The following is a 13,303-nucleotide window of genomic DNA, read 5'->3' on the forward strand; positions in this document are numbered from 1 at the left end:
TTGACTTACCCCTAGAGGACACACAGACAGCTAATTTGACAGCATTATGCTCTTTAATTGTACAACATAGCAGCGTTTATTTGTAGTTTTTACAAGTTGAATGATACCTGCATTACAGCAAATTTCATACAGCGTTGGTATTCCCTGGAACACCTATACCAGTGCTGAATGCTTTCAGTTAGGCCAGCTATATGACCCTCCCCTAAATAACAAATAGTTTTAATGTCTAATCCAATATTGGAAATAACCAGTGTTCAGGGTCCACAAATATTAAATAAAAAATTCAAATCATTAATGTAAAAATGTTCATCATTTTCTAGTATTAGATGTATTATTTTCTGTTAAACACAAGGGAACTAGACATCTAGCAACCTATGCATATAGATATGAGCCTTCTAAAAATTCTAGATTCCCAATTAAAAAAATTATACACAATTAGGACTTTGGAACATTTGAATGAATGAAAGGCAGGAAAGATAGCTGCACAACACTGCTTTGAATCAAAAGCAGTAGTAATATGATTAAGTAATAAAGTGCACCACACCATTTCTGTTATGTATAGGATTTTTAAATGCAAAATTATAAAGGCATAAACAGCAAACAGATAAATAGCTCTTAATTATGGATCAGGCTGTCTTTGCTGTTGTGTATATATGTGCAGCTGCACTCAATATTACATACGACAGAGGCATTATGCAGAAAACGCTCCAATCAGAAATTAGGATGATGAAATTATGAAAGCAGTAAAAGGCGGGGACTGAAATGTTTCTGCCAAAATTTATTTTTACTAATGACCATGTAAAACCGTAGTACAAAAAGAGTATTATATAACAAATGGTTTGTACTAAAAACACATTGAGGAAGCCTTTCTGTCAGGAATCAAATCTCCATTTGCTAAAATGCCTGTGAGAAAGCTGACAGGCCAGTTTCACTTAGACATCAGAGCAGAATGAATGTCTTGGGGAAGCAAGGGCTGTGTCAAGGGCAGTTCACTGGCCTACTATTGAGTACGCAAGCTGTATGCAACCTGTATAGTCAGTACCAGGCAAGTAAAATGATTCGGAAAAAGCCCACGTTTCTTAATATGGTTCAAAGATTGAGATCTTGTCACAAAGGCTGAATATAGAGCTGACGATAGTGTTAGACCAATGCATCAAGAAAAGACCCAAAGCCAAATTCAACAAAAGTAAAAATAACATACTATAAGATGAACACTCTTATCCAGAATAAGGAAATTAGATATTTCTTAGATTACAGTGCATCTTTCTTAAGACAAAATGTGAGCTGAGGGGACAATAACCATATCATTATTCACTAAAGTATTTGATTTGGTTCTGATTACATTTTCATCAAATAGTCTGTCTCTTGAATGCCTACATTAACTCTTGCCAATTAATCACATGGAGAGAACTAAGGTAAGTAGAAATATGAACACAAACATTTTTGTCAACTGAAGTGTGAGTTAATCATTATGTTTACCTATTAATTCCCCCCCCCCCCCCCATTTTAACCCAATAGATCCTGGTTCACAGGACTTTATAGACACACAACTGCATTACATAGTTGTTCGGTTATCCCTTTTTCAGTCATGAGAATTACAATAAAACACAGCTTTTATTCCATTTCTGCTCTGTAGGACAGGTCTGTAAACAGATAAATTTCCTAAATCCACTGTGCAAGTTATCGTCTTCTCAAGGCGCTCAGTAAAGATGGTAATACCTGAGTGAAAACTCACTTCCACCACTGGCCACACACTCCCACTTCCTGCACAACACACTCCCACTTCCTGGTAGTGAACGTGCTGTGCTAAGACTCTCAGTGGAGTGATGTCATAGACCTAACAGAGGCAGGAAGTCCAAACAGGGGAAGCTAAATTTTCTGCTAAACTGCAGCATCAATTACAGATAGCCAGGCAGCATATTACACAACGTCAATGCTCTCAATGCGCTCAGTCAGCGTACAAAAGCAGAGGACGTACCTCAGACTAGCACCATTACCCTGGATTAACCAACAATGAAGAAAAAAATTATTATAGTGAAACATTTCTCAACACTGACACAGGGAAGCTGCAGCGCTGTCTATTTTTAGACATTATTTCAATACTTACAGCACACATGCTGCTCCTCAAAAAAAAAAACCTGGAGCCAAGAACTGGCCTAAAGATAGCAAGTGTACAGGAAAGAGTGCACAGGGAACAGTGATGGAGACTGTAGAGAGTGCACAGGGAAGAGTGAGAGGCATACACTGCAAAATGAAAATGCTGAAGACTCTTAAAAGTGCAGTAAAAGGTAAAGAAAGATATGGAGGGTCAGACAGATGGCAGATTGTCAGGAAAAGTTTTGTTTCCTCTGTAAATGCATGTACAAGTAGCTGGAGCTGTCCAGGGTGCTGTGTGATAGAATACTCTGCACCCCTTTCAGCTGTTACTATGAGCCAGAGTTCCCTAAACATAACTGCAAGATCGGGCCTGTTTCCAGGCGCTAATTAAAATTTGCAGGCATGTTTGCCTCCAGTAATGTGAAAAAGTCTATTAAGGACTCCTGGATGTGGTCTCCTCTGGACGGACTGAGAGAAAACAAGGGAGAGGAAGATTTAAAAATGGAGGTGGACACCCGTTGTTCTTTAAAGTGCCATATTTATAAATGTGGAACTGCATAGACATTACTGCAATGTTGCAGTAATAGCTGAAGTGAAATTTCTATTCAATTCTGACACCCTTTTCTTACATAGATCTAGTAGGGACAATGCAGACAGCCTGGAACACATAGTAAACAGCCCATCAATGACAAGCACCTACATCAGACAGGTCATGTCTGTGGCTTAATTAGTCCCTGATGTGAGAGGTGTGTACCGTAGACCAGAGTTCACAAATTTGGTCCTGGGGCCCCATGTCTGCAAGTTTTTCAACATTTCTTCTGCATGAATTTATTTGTGAAATGTTATAAGAAATAGTCTCATTTAGTAGCTAAAATAAAGGGGAATCAAAAGCATACCAATGCATTAATTTAATGTGGTATACGGCCAATACAGCACAATAAGACATTAAGGTTAAATAGGCATTATGGCATTATTAAGGTTAAATTTGTGTCTTACATCACTGAGTAACTGATGAAATCAGTGGAAAGTGTGGAAACCTGGTCACTGAAATATTTGAAACAAAGACATCCAAGCAAAGCCAAAGTAAATGGCAAAACCTGCATTATGTTAATGTGTAGAGAAATTATTATTATGGAAGAACTTCAGCGTGAGTTTTCAACAACCTAATTTGATGAAGAAACACTAACCAGCACACATGGGACAGGGGTGGGGGCAGGACCAAGATTGAGAACTCAGCCTTTTTGGTTTTTTAAAATAAAATCTACAGTATGGGTGATCTATTTAGGACACCCCTGAAATCATCAAACTCAGTTACTGCGGGGTTGTAAGTAAACAGATCATCCTGTTTCAGGACTAAATCACAGGCTGCTTTTGTAGAATGACCAGGGAGCCCTGGGGACAAGAATTCAGGGAGGGGGTCAGAGTAGGGGACAGGAATTCAGGGAGGGTGTCAGAGTAGGGGACAGAAATTCAGGGAGGGGGTCAGAGCAGGGGACAGGAATTCAGGGAGGGGGTTAGAGTATTCCACAGCATGGTGTAGACTGTGTGGGCAGGCACTTGGGCTCAGGGGAGTGGCAGCGAACCGATGCTATTGGTCTGAATGCTTGTCAATCATGAGGGGTCGGGGGATGAATGGATGATGAAGGCTCTGGAAAATAAAAACAGGCAACAGTTAGAGTTCCACCTGTAGGCCACACAAACCATGTGGGGATGCTCAGCACAGTGCAGGCATCCCACAGACCAGATTCAACAAAAATACAAACAAGACCAGGTCAAAACCTAGTATATGGCTGGACCTAACACACCATCCAGCCGTCCAATGGTGTAACTTCATAACTCGGCCGACCAATGGTGTAACTTCATCACTCAGTCAGATCACTTCAGTCACTCAGTCACAGACATTCACGTTTGTAGGGCTGGCCCCACTGTTGCGGTCCAGCCAATAATCTTTTTGCTGTACTGATTTTCCACACATTCAGTATCTGTGCCACACTAACCACACATTCAGCACCTGTGCCACACTAATCACACACTAACCACACATTCAGCATCTGTGCCACACTAATCACACACTAACCACACATTCAGCATCTGTGCCACACTAATCACACACTAATCACACATTCAGAATCTGTGCCACACTAATCACACACTAACCACACATTCAGCATCTGTGCCACACTAATCATACATTCAGCATATGTGCCACACTAACCACACACTCAGTATCTGTGCCACACTAATCACACATTCAGTATCTGTGCCACACTAACCACACATTCAGCATTTCTGTGCCACACTAATCACACACTAACCACATTCAGCATCTGTACCACACTAACCACACATTTATAACCACACATTCAGCATCTGTGCCACACTAATCATACATTCAGCATATGTGCCACACTAACCACACACTCAGTATCTGTGCCACACTAATCACACATTCAGTATCTGTGCCACACTAACCACACATTCAGCATTTCTGTGCCACACTAATCACACACTAACCACACATTCAGCATCTGTACCACACTAACCACACATTTATAAATAAAACTATGTCTTCACCACATCTAGCAAGTGTTTCCATCGTGTACTTATGTGTTAAAATAGCACTCATCCTGAATTCACCATTGATTTGGAAAGAAACTGCCATTAACATTACTCAGAACATTTTAGAATAGAACAGAATTTCATTGTCGTTGTACTGGTGCGTACAATGTGCACTGCCTGAGCGGAGCTCAAATATACAAGATAAAACAAGGTAATAAAAATATAAAAGATAAAAAATGAATAATAAAAACTCTACATACTGCTCACACGCGTGCACTCACGTATACACACTCTGACACACATGCACACAAATTCACACACGCATACCCATAATGCCTATGTATGCACCAAATAAGCACAGAGTACCTGAATGCACAGAATAAATAAGTGTTGTACAGATAAATATGAATAAATATCAGTATTCCACAGACGTATTGTACAGTATAAATATTGTCTATGGGGGGTGTACTTTCAGTGCAGAGTTCAGTGTGGTGATGGCTTTGGGGTAGAAACTGTTTGTTAATCTTCTGGTGCGTGCTTTGATTGACCTGTAGCGCTTTCCTGAGGGCAGAAGGACGAACAAGTGATGGGCAGGGTAATATGGGTCCTTTAAGATGCAGGATGCCTTCCGCAGGCAACGGGAGCTGTAGATGTCTTCCAGGGCAGGCAGATGTGTGTTAGTGATCTTCTGGGCTGTAGTAACAGCATAGCAGCATTTTACAGAAAGTGCGTACGCACAAAACCTTCACTGCCCCAACACAGCAAGCCTGGACTGCAGCATGTCAGCACCAGGTCCACATGCAGGCCTCATCCAGTCCTATCCCAGTCCAAACCCAGTCCTGACCTGGACTGGTTCTGATACAGACACCCTTGTTGACTGCCATTACTTTGGGTGGGTTTACAGAGGGGTGTGGAGTTGTTTGCCCATGGCCACTGTGTGTGTGGCATAGCAGAGGATTTTGGGTTCAGATGACTCACCTGTACGGGGCGTGCAGAAGGACCCCGTCCCGGGACAGCCAGCCCAATCTCACTCATCAGCAGGCTTCATCCGCATCTGCGCCTGCATCTGAGTGATCATCTCCTGCATCCGGCGTAGCTGGAGGAGCAACACACACACACACACAAACGTACATGCGCACACACGCGCGCACACACACACACAGGGACCGGAGGCCAGGTTAGTTGTTTTGGATCAGCAGACGGGGACCGGAGCTGCTCATTGGTCTGCAGTGTCATTTCCATTTCCCACTCACTTCCCTTATCCCATTTCCTGTTATGGACTGACCCCAGACCAGGTTGTCACAAATGAAGCAAACTTTTGTTTGTTCATACTTACAAAATTACATTTAAACAGCCAGGTTTGATCAAAGTTGTGTTTTGTTACAGACACATGCACTGTGTATCTGACGGAGGAAGAGTTTAGACTGACTACGATCACCTTCAAATAATTTAGTGCAATGTACTGTTACCTTCACAGAAATAAACACCTCCTACACCTCATCAACGCTATCATTAGATGAAAACAATTCAGATTTATTTAAAATAAATAATAGATAATATAATTTAAAATAAATTATATCGAGTTTGATCTGCAACCAAGTCAGACTATTCACATGAACAACGCTAATAATGCATACTGGAGTACAAACCAAGCCAATAAATACAGGTATATGATATTTATTCAAAGGCATGGCACTCGCACTCACGCGTGCACACAGACACACACACATACGCGCGCACACACACACACATACACACAGCCCATGCCATTCTCTGTAAAGTGGGCCAGACCAATGAACATGCTATCAGTGGAAAGCGAGAATGTTTCCTGTGCAGATGTGTTTACCAACATACAGGCCTTGCCCAGTCTCTGCGATACATCAGCCCCAGGAAAGAGCAACAGTGCAGTCATGTTGAAGGCATGCAGTGGCCATTTGTAATTCTCATGGTTTGCGCTCCAAGATGGAAACCAAACAACAGAAGGAAGCCTGGGGTGGCCTCCAGAGAAGGCCTGGGAAAGCAGGATAACTGCCACTTTCTCAGCCCCCCTATTTTAGACTGGAGCTCACTCCACTGCCAAGGACACTTCCCACACCAAACCTTAACCCTGAAAATCTGCACATACTGCAAATCCTTCCATTTTTTTATAATGAAACTGGTCATATTTTCTGTAAATACCTCTCAGTGGGGAGAAAACCCTCAAGGTTACAAGATCAGGTAACAAGAAAAGGAACCCCACACTGATTTCAAGCCACTGATCTAGCATTTTCTTACACTCTAAAAAGAGATTTCTCCATATTCAACATCAACTTAAACAACTTTTACTGTTCCTCTAAAAGATTTAGCACTGGCGGGTGGATGATATTCATTCTACAACAACATCTTAATTCCACAGAACTACTGTTAAAGATCTGATGAAATTATGTTAATGTATTTGGGTTCTGTGATACATTGAAATGATCAAGCATTTCAAAAGAAAACCTACTTTCCAACCCACTAAACTCTGCAGTGAACAGTACACCACCCAACCACCCCCACCCACCCCCCCCTTCCCCAGTCCTTACCTCTGCCTCCTTCTGCATCAGGATCTGGTCCTTGTCCACCACATCCTCCTCCACTGCCCTGCAGGGGGCAGCAGAGACACTATGAGCCCCAGCTCCACACAGATCAGTGCCAAAATTACAGAAGACTGAAATCTACCATCCTGTAGGTTTTCATTTCAACCCTAATTTGGCACAACCGACTCTACTAATTGGCAGATCTCTAGCTGTTAAATGAGGTGTGCTTTGTTAGGGTTGAAATGAAAGCCTGTAGGCCGGACGATCTGCAGGAACAGAGCCACTGCCTCAGGGCTTTTCTATTACCAGCTCAGTACACATCTTCCATCACTAAAAACACATATGCTCAAAAAGAAAAATAATCACAGCGGAACATGCTTGCATTCATCAACCAAAATAACCCTAACACCAAGATTTCTGAATCATATCTCTGTTTGAGAAGAGAATGTGGGGGAATCACTTTTCTGTCTATTTCAGATCCTCACAATATTAGGGATTAGGGTCAGGGGTCAGGTGCGAGGGGGGGTAGAAGAGGGACTTGCCTTCCTGCTCGTTTTAGACGCTCGGAGCGGAAGTTCTCGTAATGCAGGTCCTGGGTGACTTCCTGCAGATCCTGCATATGAGTCCTGCAGAACCACAGGGAGACCTGCTCAGGATACTTACACCACCTTCATTACGCCACTTAAATGCCACAGACATACACACACTATACATACACACAACATATATGCATTAGCCAGCCAGCAGCCATACCTCCATGCATTCTGCTCCTGCCAAATGGCTGAAGCTAAGCAGGTGTGGGCTTGGTTAGTACTTGGATGGGAGACCACCAGGGAATACTGAGTTGCTGCTGGAAGTGGTGTTGGTGGGCCAGCAGGGGGTAATCTTCCCTCTGGTACAAATAAACCCCAATGCCCCAGTGCAGTGACGGGGACACTGTGCTGTATGAGATGCCGTCTTTCGGATGAGACGTTAAACCGAGGTCCTGACTCTCTGCGGTCATTAAAGATCCCATGACACTTATCGCTAAGAGTAGGGGGTTCCCCGGTGTCCTGGCCAAATCCCAGATCTGGCTCTCGCAAAAACTTGCCACTAAAAATCATCCCCAGATTTAATTGGCTAAATAAATGTTCTCTCCCTCTCCACCTTCGCTAATGTGTGGTGCGCATTCTGGCGCAAAATGCCTGCCGTGCATCACCCAGGTGGGTGCTACACATTGGTGGTGGGTGAGGTGAGTTCCCCTTCACTGTAAAGCACTTTGAGCATCTGGAAAAGTGCTATATAAATGTAATTAATAATAATACATACAAACAAAAAACACACACACACACTATACATACACACAACATACATGCATACATACAAACAAAAACACACATACACTCAAGCACATTTGCAGGATGTCTACTGGATGTTAATTAGTCCTCCTGCTGCTGTTACTAAACTCCTACACCAGAGGGTAGCACAACATCACCCTGAGCACTACCGCAGCCTTAAATTCAAGGTTCACGTACAATCCTCTCTATAGCAAAACACACCCCAGGTAACACAGTTCACCGATCTGTATTATTCACTGATCTTTACCAACAGTTGTTCCAAACTATCGCTTCTCAGGGGATATAAAAATGTTGAGCAAAACACAACAGGCATCCATCTTGCTTGCCACTGCAGGCAGTCACTTAATTTGCCTCTTGCTAGCTAGCTACTGTCTAGACAGCAAGCTACCTTGCTAGTATTGCAGATGGTTAGCTACGATAGCAACGTTCTAGTGTGCCTTACATAGTAGACAGACAGCAGGCTCACAAACATTAACATTAGCTAACATGAGCATGACAATAAATTGTTTCAATAATGTTTAACAATGTGCAGTTTAACAAAGTGCAGCATTACACAACTGAGTTTGAAGAGTTGACAGACAGTTACCGCTCTGAGTCTGTGCAGAAAACCCACAGATCTGTTCAATTACAATTAAATACCAAAAAAAGAGTTAAGAGTTATTCTGGAAGCAAAAGATTGTCTATGTTAAGCTTACATAATTAAGAATATCAGTTATAACAGAGTGTAAGTCCGCATAATTGAAGCTATTTAAAGCCGAGTATAAACCACGGTTTTTCACTCTCTGATGGGAGGCAGTTAGGAACTGAGGTTAAGGTTCAAGCCAGGACTCTACCCTCCTTCTTCAACATCACCCCAATGACATCACCCAGCATCCTTTGACCCCGTTGCTACAGCAACTCACACAAGCATGGTGCGCAGCTTGAGGAAGTCATTGTGCTCGGGGTTTTCCACCTCCACCACCCCCCAAGGGTACAGGCGTCCCCGGATCTTCTTCCCTTTCACCTCGATCAGCTGGTTGGAGCCGATCACGGCAAAGGGAATGCTGGCCTGGGAACAGAGAGAGGAAGAGCAGCAGAACGGGACATCAGCACAGGAACACAACAGAGACCCTAACAACCCTGACCCTAACCCTGACCCTGACCCTGACCCTGACGCTTACCCTGACCCTGACCCTGACCCAAACCCTGACCCTGACCCAAACCCTGACGCTTACCCTGACCCTGACCCAGACCCTGACCCTGACCCAGACCCTGACGCTAACCCTGACCCTGACCCTGACCCTGACCCTGACCCTGACCCTAACCCTGACCCAGACCCTGACCCTGACCCTGACCCTGACCCAAACCCTGATGCTAACCCTGACCCTGACCCTGACCCAAACCCTGACCCAAACCCTGACCTGGACTCTAACCCTGACCCTGACCCTGACCCTGACCCTGACCCTGACCCTGACCCAAACCCTGACCCTGACCCTGACCCTGACCCTGACCCAAACCCTGACGCTTACCCTGACCTGGACTCTAACCCTTACAATGATGCAGAAGTATCAGGTATGAGAGCTCATCATGTCTTTTACTCAACTATTCAGCATAAAATTCAACAAGCAGAAAATGCTGTTTGTATCCAACAGACAGTAGAGGTTTCTGCGATACTGCTGTAACAGGAACTTCACTTCAGCAGGTGTTTTACTGTCACCAAGTCCCCCACGTGACCAGTGAGTCACCACCGGGGGGCACCCCACACAAATAAGCAGTGTGTAGATTCTGCATGGTTGGAAAATTGTTTCCTTCAGTCCATCTTTCACCTTCAGAACACGTGTCTGCTCCTTGAACTCCTCATCCTCATCTGAATCTGCATCTGGAAGCTGGTATATGCGAATTCCGTGCTCTGCAATCTCGTCCAGGATCTGCAAGAAGACAAAAAACACCTAGGAACCACACTCTGCACCCCATTCACCATTTCACACTCCATTAAGAGTTTGCTGTAATTCTTGTAAAGTTTCTTTGGCAAAAAGCATAAATGATAAATTAATTAAATTGAATTTTGCAATGTAAAGATATTTCAGCTGTTTGTTTTGGAAAGCCTATAATCTACAGTTGCAAAAAAAAAGTTTGTGAACCATTCTAAATTACCTGGATTTCTACATTAATTACATTACATTACATTACAGGCATTTGGCAGACGCTCTTATCCAGAGCGACGTACAACAAAGTGTATAACCATAACCAGGAACAAGTATGACGAAACCCCTAGAGAGAAGTACCGGTCCAAGTACAGGGAACAACCGCATAGTTCAACTTGGACCCTGATGGTTAAACTGATTAACACTAACAACGAGAACGGCAACAACGCAATCTATGGAAAAATAAAAATAAATAAAAATACAAGTAGTCGTTAAGACAGGCGCATCAACTAAGTCACCTATGAAACAGCTGCCTAGTTACAACCCTAAGTTTAGTCATTTACAGGGGGGAAGGGAGGGATGGGGAGAGGTGCAGCCTGAAGAGGTGGGTCTTCAGTCGTCGTTTGGAATGGGTCACAGTCTCAGCTGTTCTGACCTCCACAGGGAGGTCATTCCACCATCGTGGGGCCAGAACAGACAGGAGACGTGTTCTGGAAGTGCAGGTGCGAAGAGAGGGAGGTGCTAGGCGTCCTGAGGTAGCAGAACGGAGGGATCTGGCTGGCATGTAGGGTTTGAATTACTCATTAAATGTGGTCTGATCTTCATTTAAGTTACAATAACAGACAAACACATTCCGCATAAACGAATAACACACAATCAATTGCACCTTTCAAGTCTTAATTCTAATTTAAAATGGTTCACCAACTTTTTCCTGCAACTGTATAAATCTACAAACAAAGCAATCTGTCAATTAAATGAGGTCAGCTTCCACACAACACAACAAATGGCCAAATTACTGGCAAAGGAAGCGTTCCATTTGCAGACCACAATGTCACACAGCACCATAAGTACAGTTCACACATGAACTTGTATACATGTCATTCTCTCAGTCAAGCCCCATTGGATGTGATGCTCATCCAAGTACTAAAATAAGAGCTTAGTTCAGTACAGACCACTGTCTGTCACAGTATCTACATCACAGACCACTGTCTGTCACAGTATCTTCAGTACAGACCACTGTTGGCCACAGTAACTACAGTACAGACCACTGTCCACCACAGTATCTACAGTACAGACCACTTTCTGCCACAGTAAGTAAAGTACAGACCACAGTCTGCCACAGTAATTACAGTACAGACCATTGTCTGTCACAGTAACTACAGTACAGACCACTGTCTGCCACAGTAACTACATCACAGACCACTGTCTGTCACAGTATCTTCAGTACAGACCACTGTCTGCCACAGTAACTACAGTACAGACCACTATCTGCCACAGTAACTTCAGTACAGACCACTGTCCACCACAGTATCTTCAGTACAGACCACTTTCTGCCACAGTAAGTAAAGTACAGACCACTGTCTGCCACAGTAATTACAGTACAGACCATTGTCTGTCACAGTAACTACAGTACAGACCACTATCTGCCACAGTATCTACAGTACAGACCACTATCTGCCACAGTAACTACAGTACAGACCACTGTCTGCCACAGTAACTCAGTACAGACTACTTTCTGCCACCGTAGCTACAGTACAGACCACTGTCTGCCACAGTAATTACAGTACAGACCACTGTGTGCCACAGTAACTACAGTACAGACCACTATCTGCCACAGTGTCTACAGTACAGACCACTCTCTGCCACATTATTTACAGTACAGAACACCGTCTGCCACAGTAACTATAGAACAGACCACTGTCTGCCACAGTAACTACAGTACAGACCACTATCTGCCACAGTATCTACAGTACAGACCAATATTGCTCGCCATTTTCCTACCATTAAAGGTACCCCAGTTTACCTACTAACTAGATAGTATTTAGCACCATATCAAGCCTGGCCTTGAGATTCAGAGTCGACTACGTGACCTGGCAGGCTATTCCACACATTGACTGCTCTCTGTGTGAAAAAAACCTTCCTAATGTCTGCGCAGAATTTAACTTTGGCTAATTTCCATGTATGTCCCCTCGTTCTACTAACAGAACTCAACCTGAAGAATCTCTTGTAGTTCACTCTGTTAATCCCTTTTACAAATTTAAAAGCCTCAATCAAATCGCACATAAGTCTCTTTTTACTAAGAGATTAAGCATCTTAAGTCTTACAGGACAGACCAGTCTGCCCATAATCACATTACTTATAGTACAGACCATTTTCCCCTTAATCACACTGTACACAGTACATACCAGTCTGCCCATAATCACATTACTTATAGTACAGACCATTTTCCCCTTAATCACACTGTACACAGTACATACCAGTCTGCCCATAATCACATATTACATGCAGCACAGACCAGTCTGTCTGTAATCACATCACATGCAGTAGAGACCAGTCTGTCTGTAATCACATCACATGCAGTACAGACCAGTCTGTCTGTGATCACATTACATGCAGTACAGACCAGTCTGTCTGTAATCACATCACATACAGTACAGACCAGTCTGTCTGTAATCACATCACATACAGTACAGACCAGTCTGTCTGTAATCACATTACATCCAGCACAGAGCAGTGTTCTGCCATTTGAGGCCATGTGGGAGTTCATCAAGCAAAACAGCTTTTAATGAAACCCAGGGAACAGCCTGCGTGGGGCATGAAGAACTCTAATTAAAATAGGGGGGAGAGG

The 13,303-nt window shown here is 43.4% G+C and overlaps 1 protein-coding gene across 1 annotated transcript in view; it reads right to left on the reverse strand.

Moving 5' to 3' along the window:
* Positions 1-763: 763 nt before the first annotated feature.
* The window catches only part of zgc:63587 (uncharacterized protein LOC393431 homolog), a 32,356-nt gene continuing 19,816 nt past the window's right edge, over positions 764-13,303 (reverse strand). Inside the window, exons 8-13 of the mRNA XM_035436132.1 lie at positions 10,357-10,458; positions 9,454-9,599; positions 7,757-7,840; positions 7,221-7,278; positions 5,635-5,752; positions 764-3,745 (exon numbers count right to left, since the gene is read on the reverse strand). Of these exons, the coding sequence (XP_035292023.1) occupies positions 5,684-5,752; positions 7,221-7,278; positions 7,757-7,840; positions 9,454-9,599; positions 10,357-10,458 (459 nt within the window). The 3' untranslated portion in view covers positions 764-3,745; positions 5,635-5,683. The remainder of the gene's footprint in view (positions 3,746-5,634; positions 5,753-7,220; positions 7,279-7,756; positions 7,841-9,453; positions 9,600-10,356; positions 10,459-13,303) is intronic.

The sequence above is a fragment of the Anguilla anguilla genome, chromosome 10 (genome assembly GCF_013347855.1).
Source record: "Anguilla anguilla isolate fAngAng1 chromosome 10, fAngAng1.pri, whole genome shotgun sequence".
Taxonomy (NCBI): domain Eukaryota; kingdom Metazoa; phylum Chordata; class Actinopteri; order Anguilliformes; family Anguillidae; genus Anguilla; species Anguilla anguilla.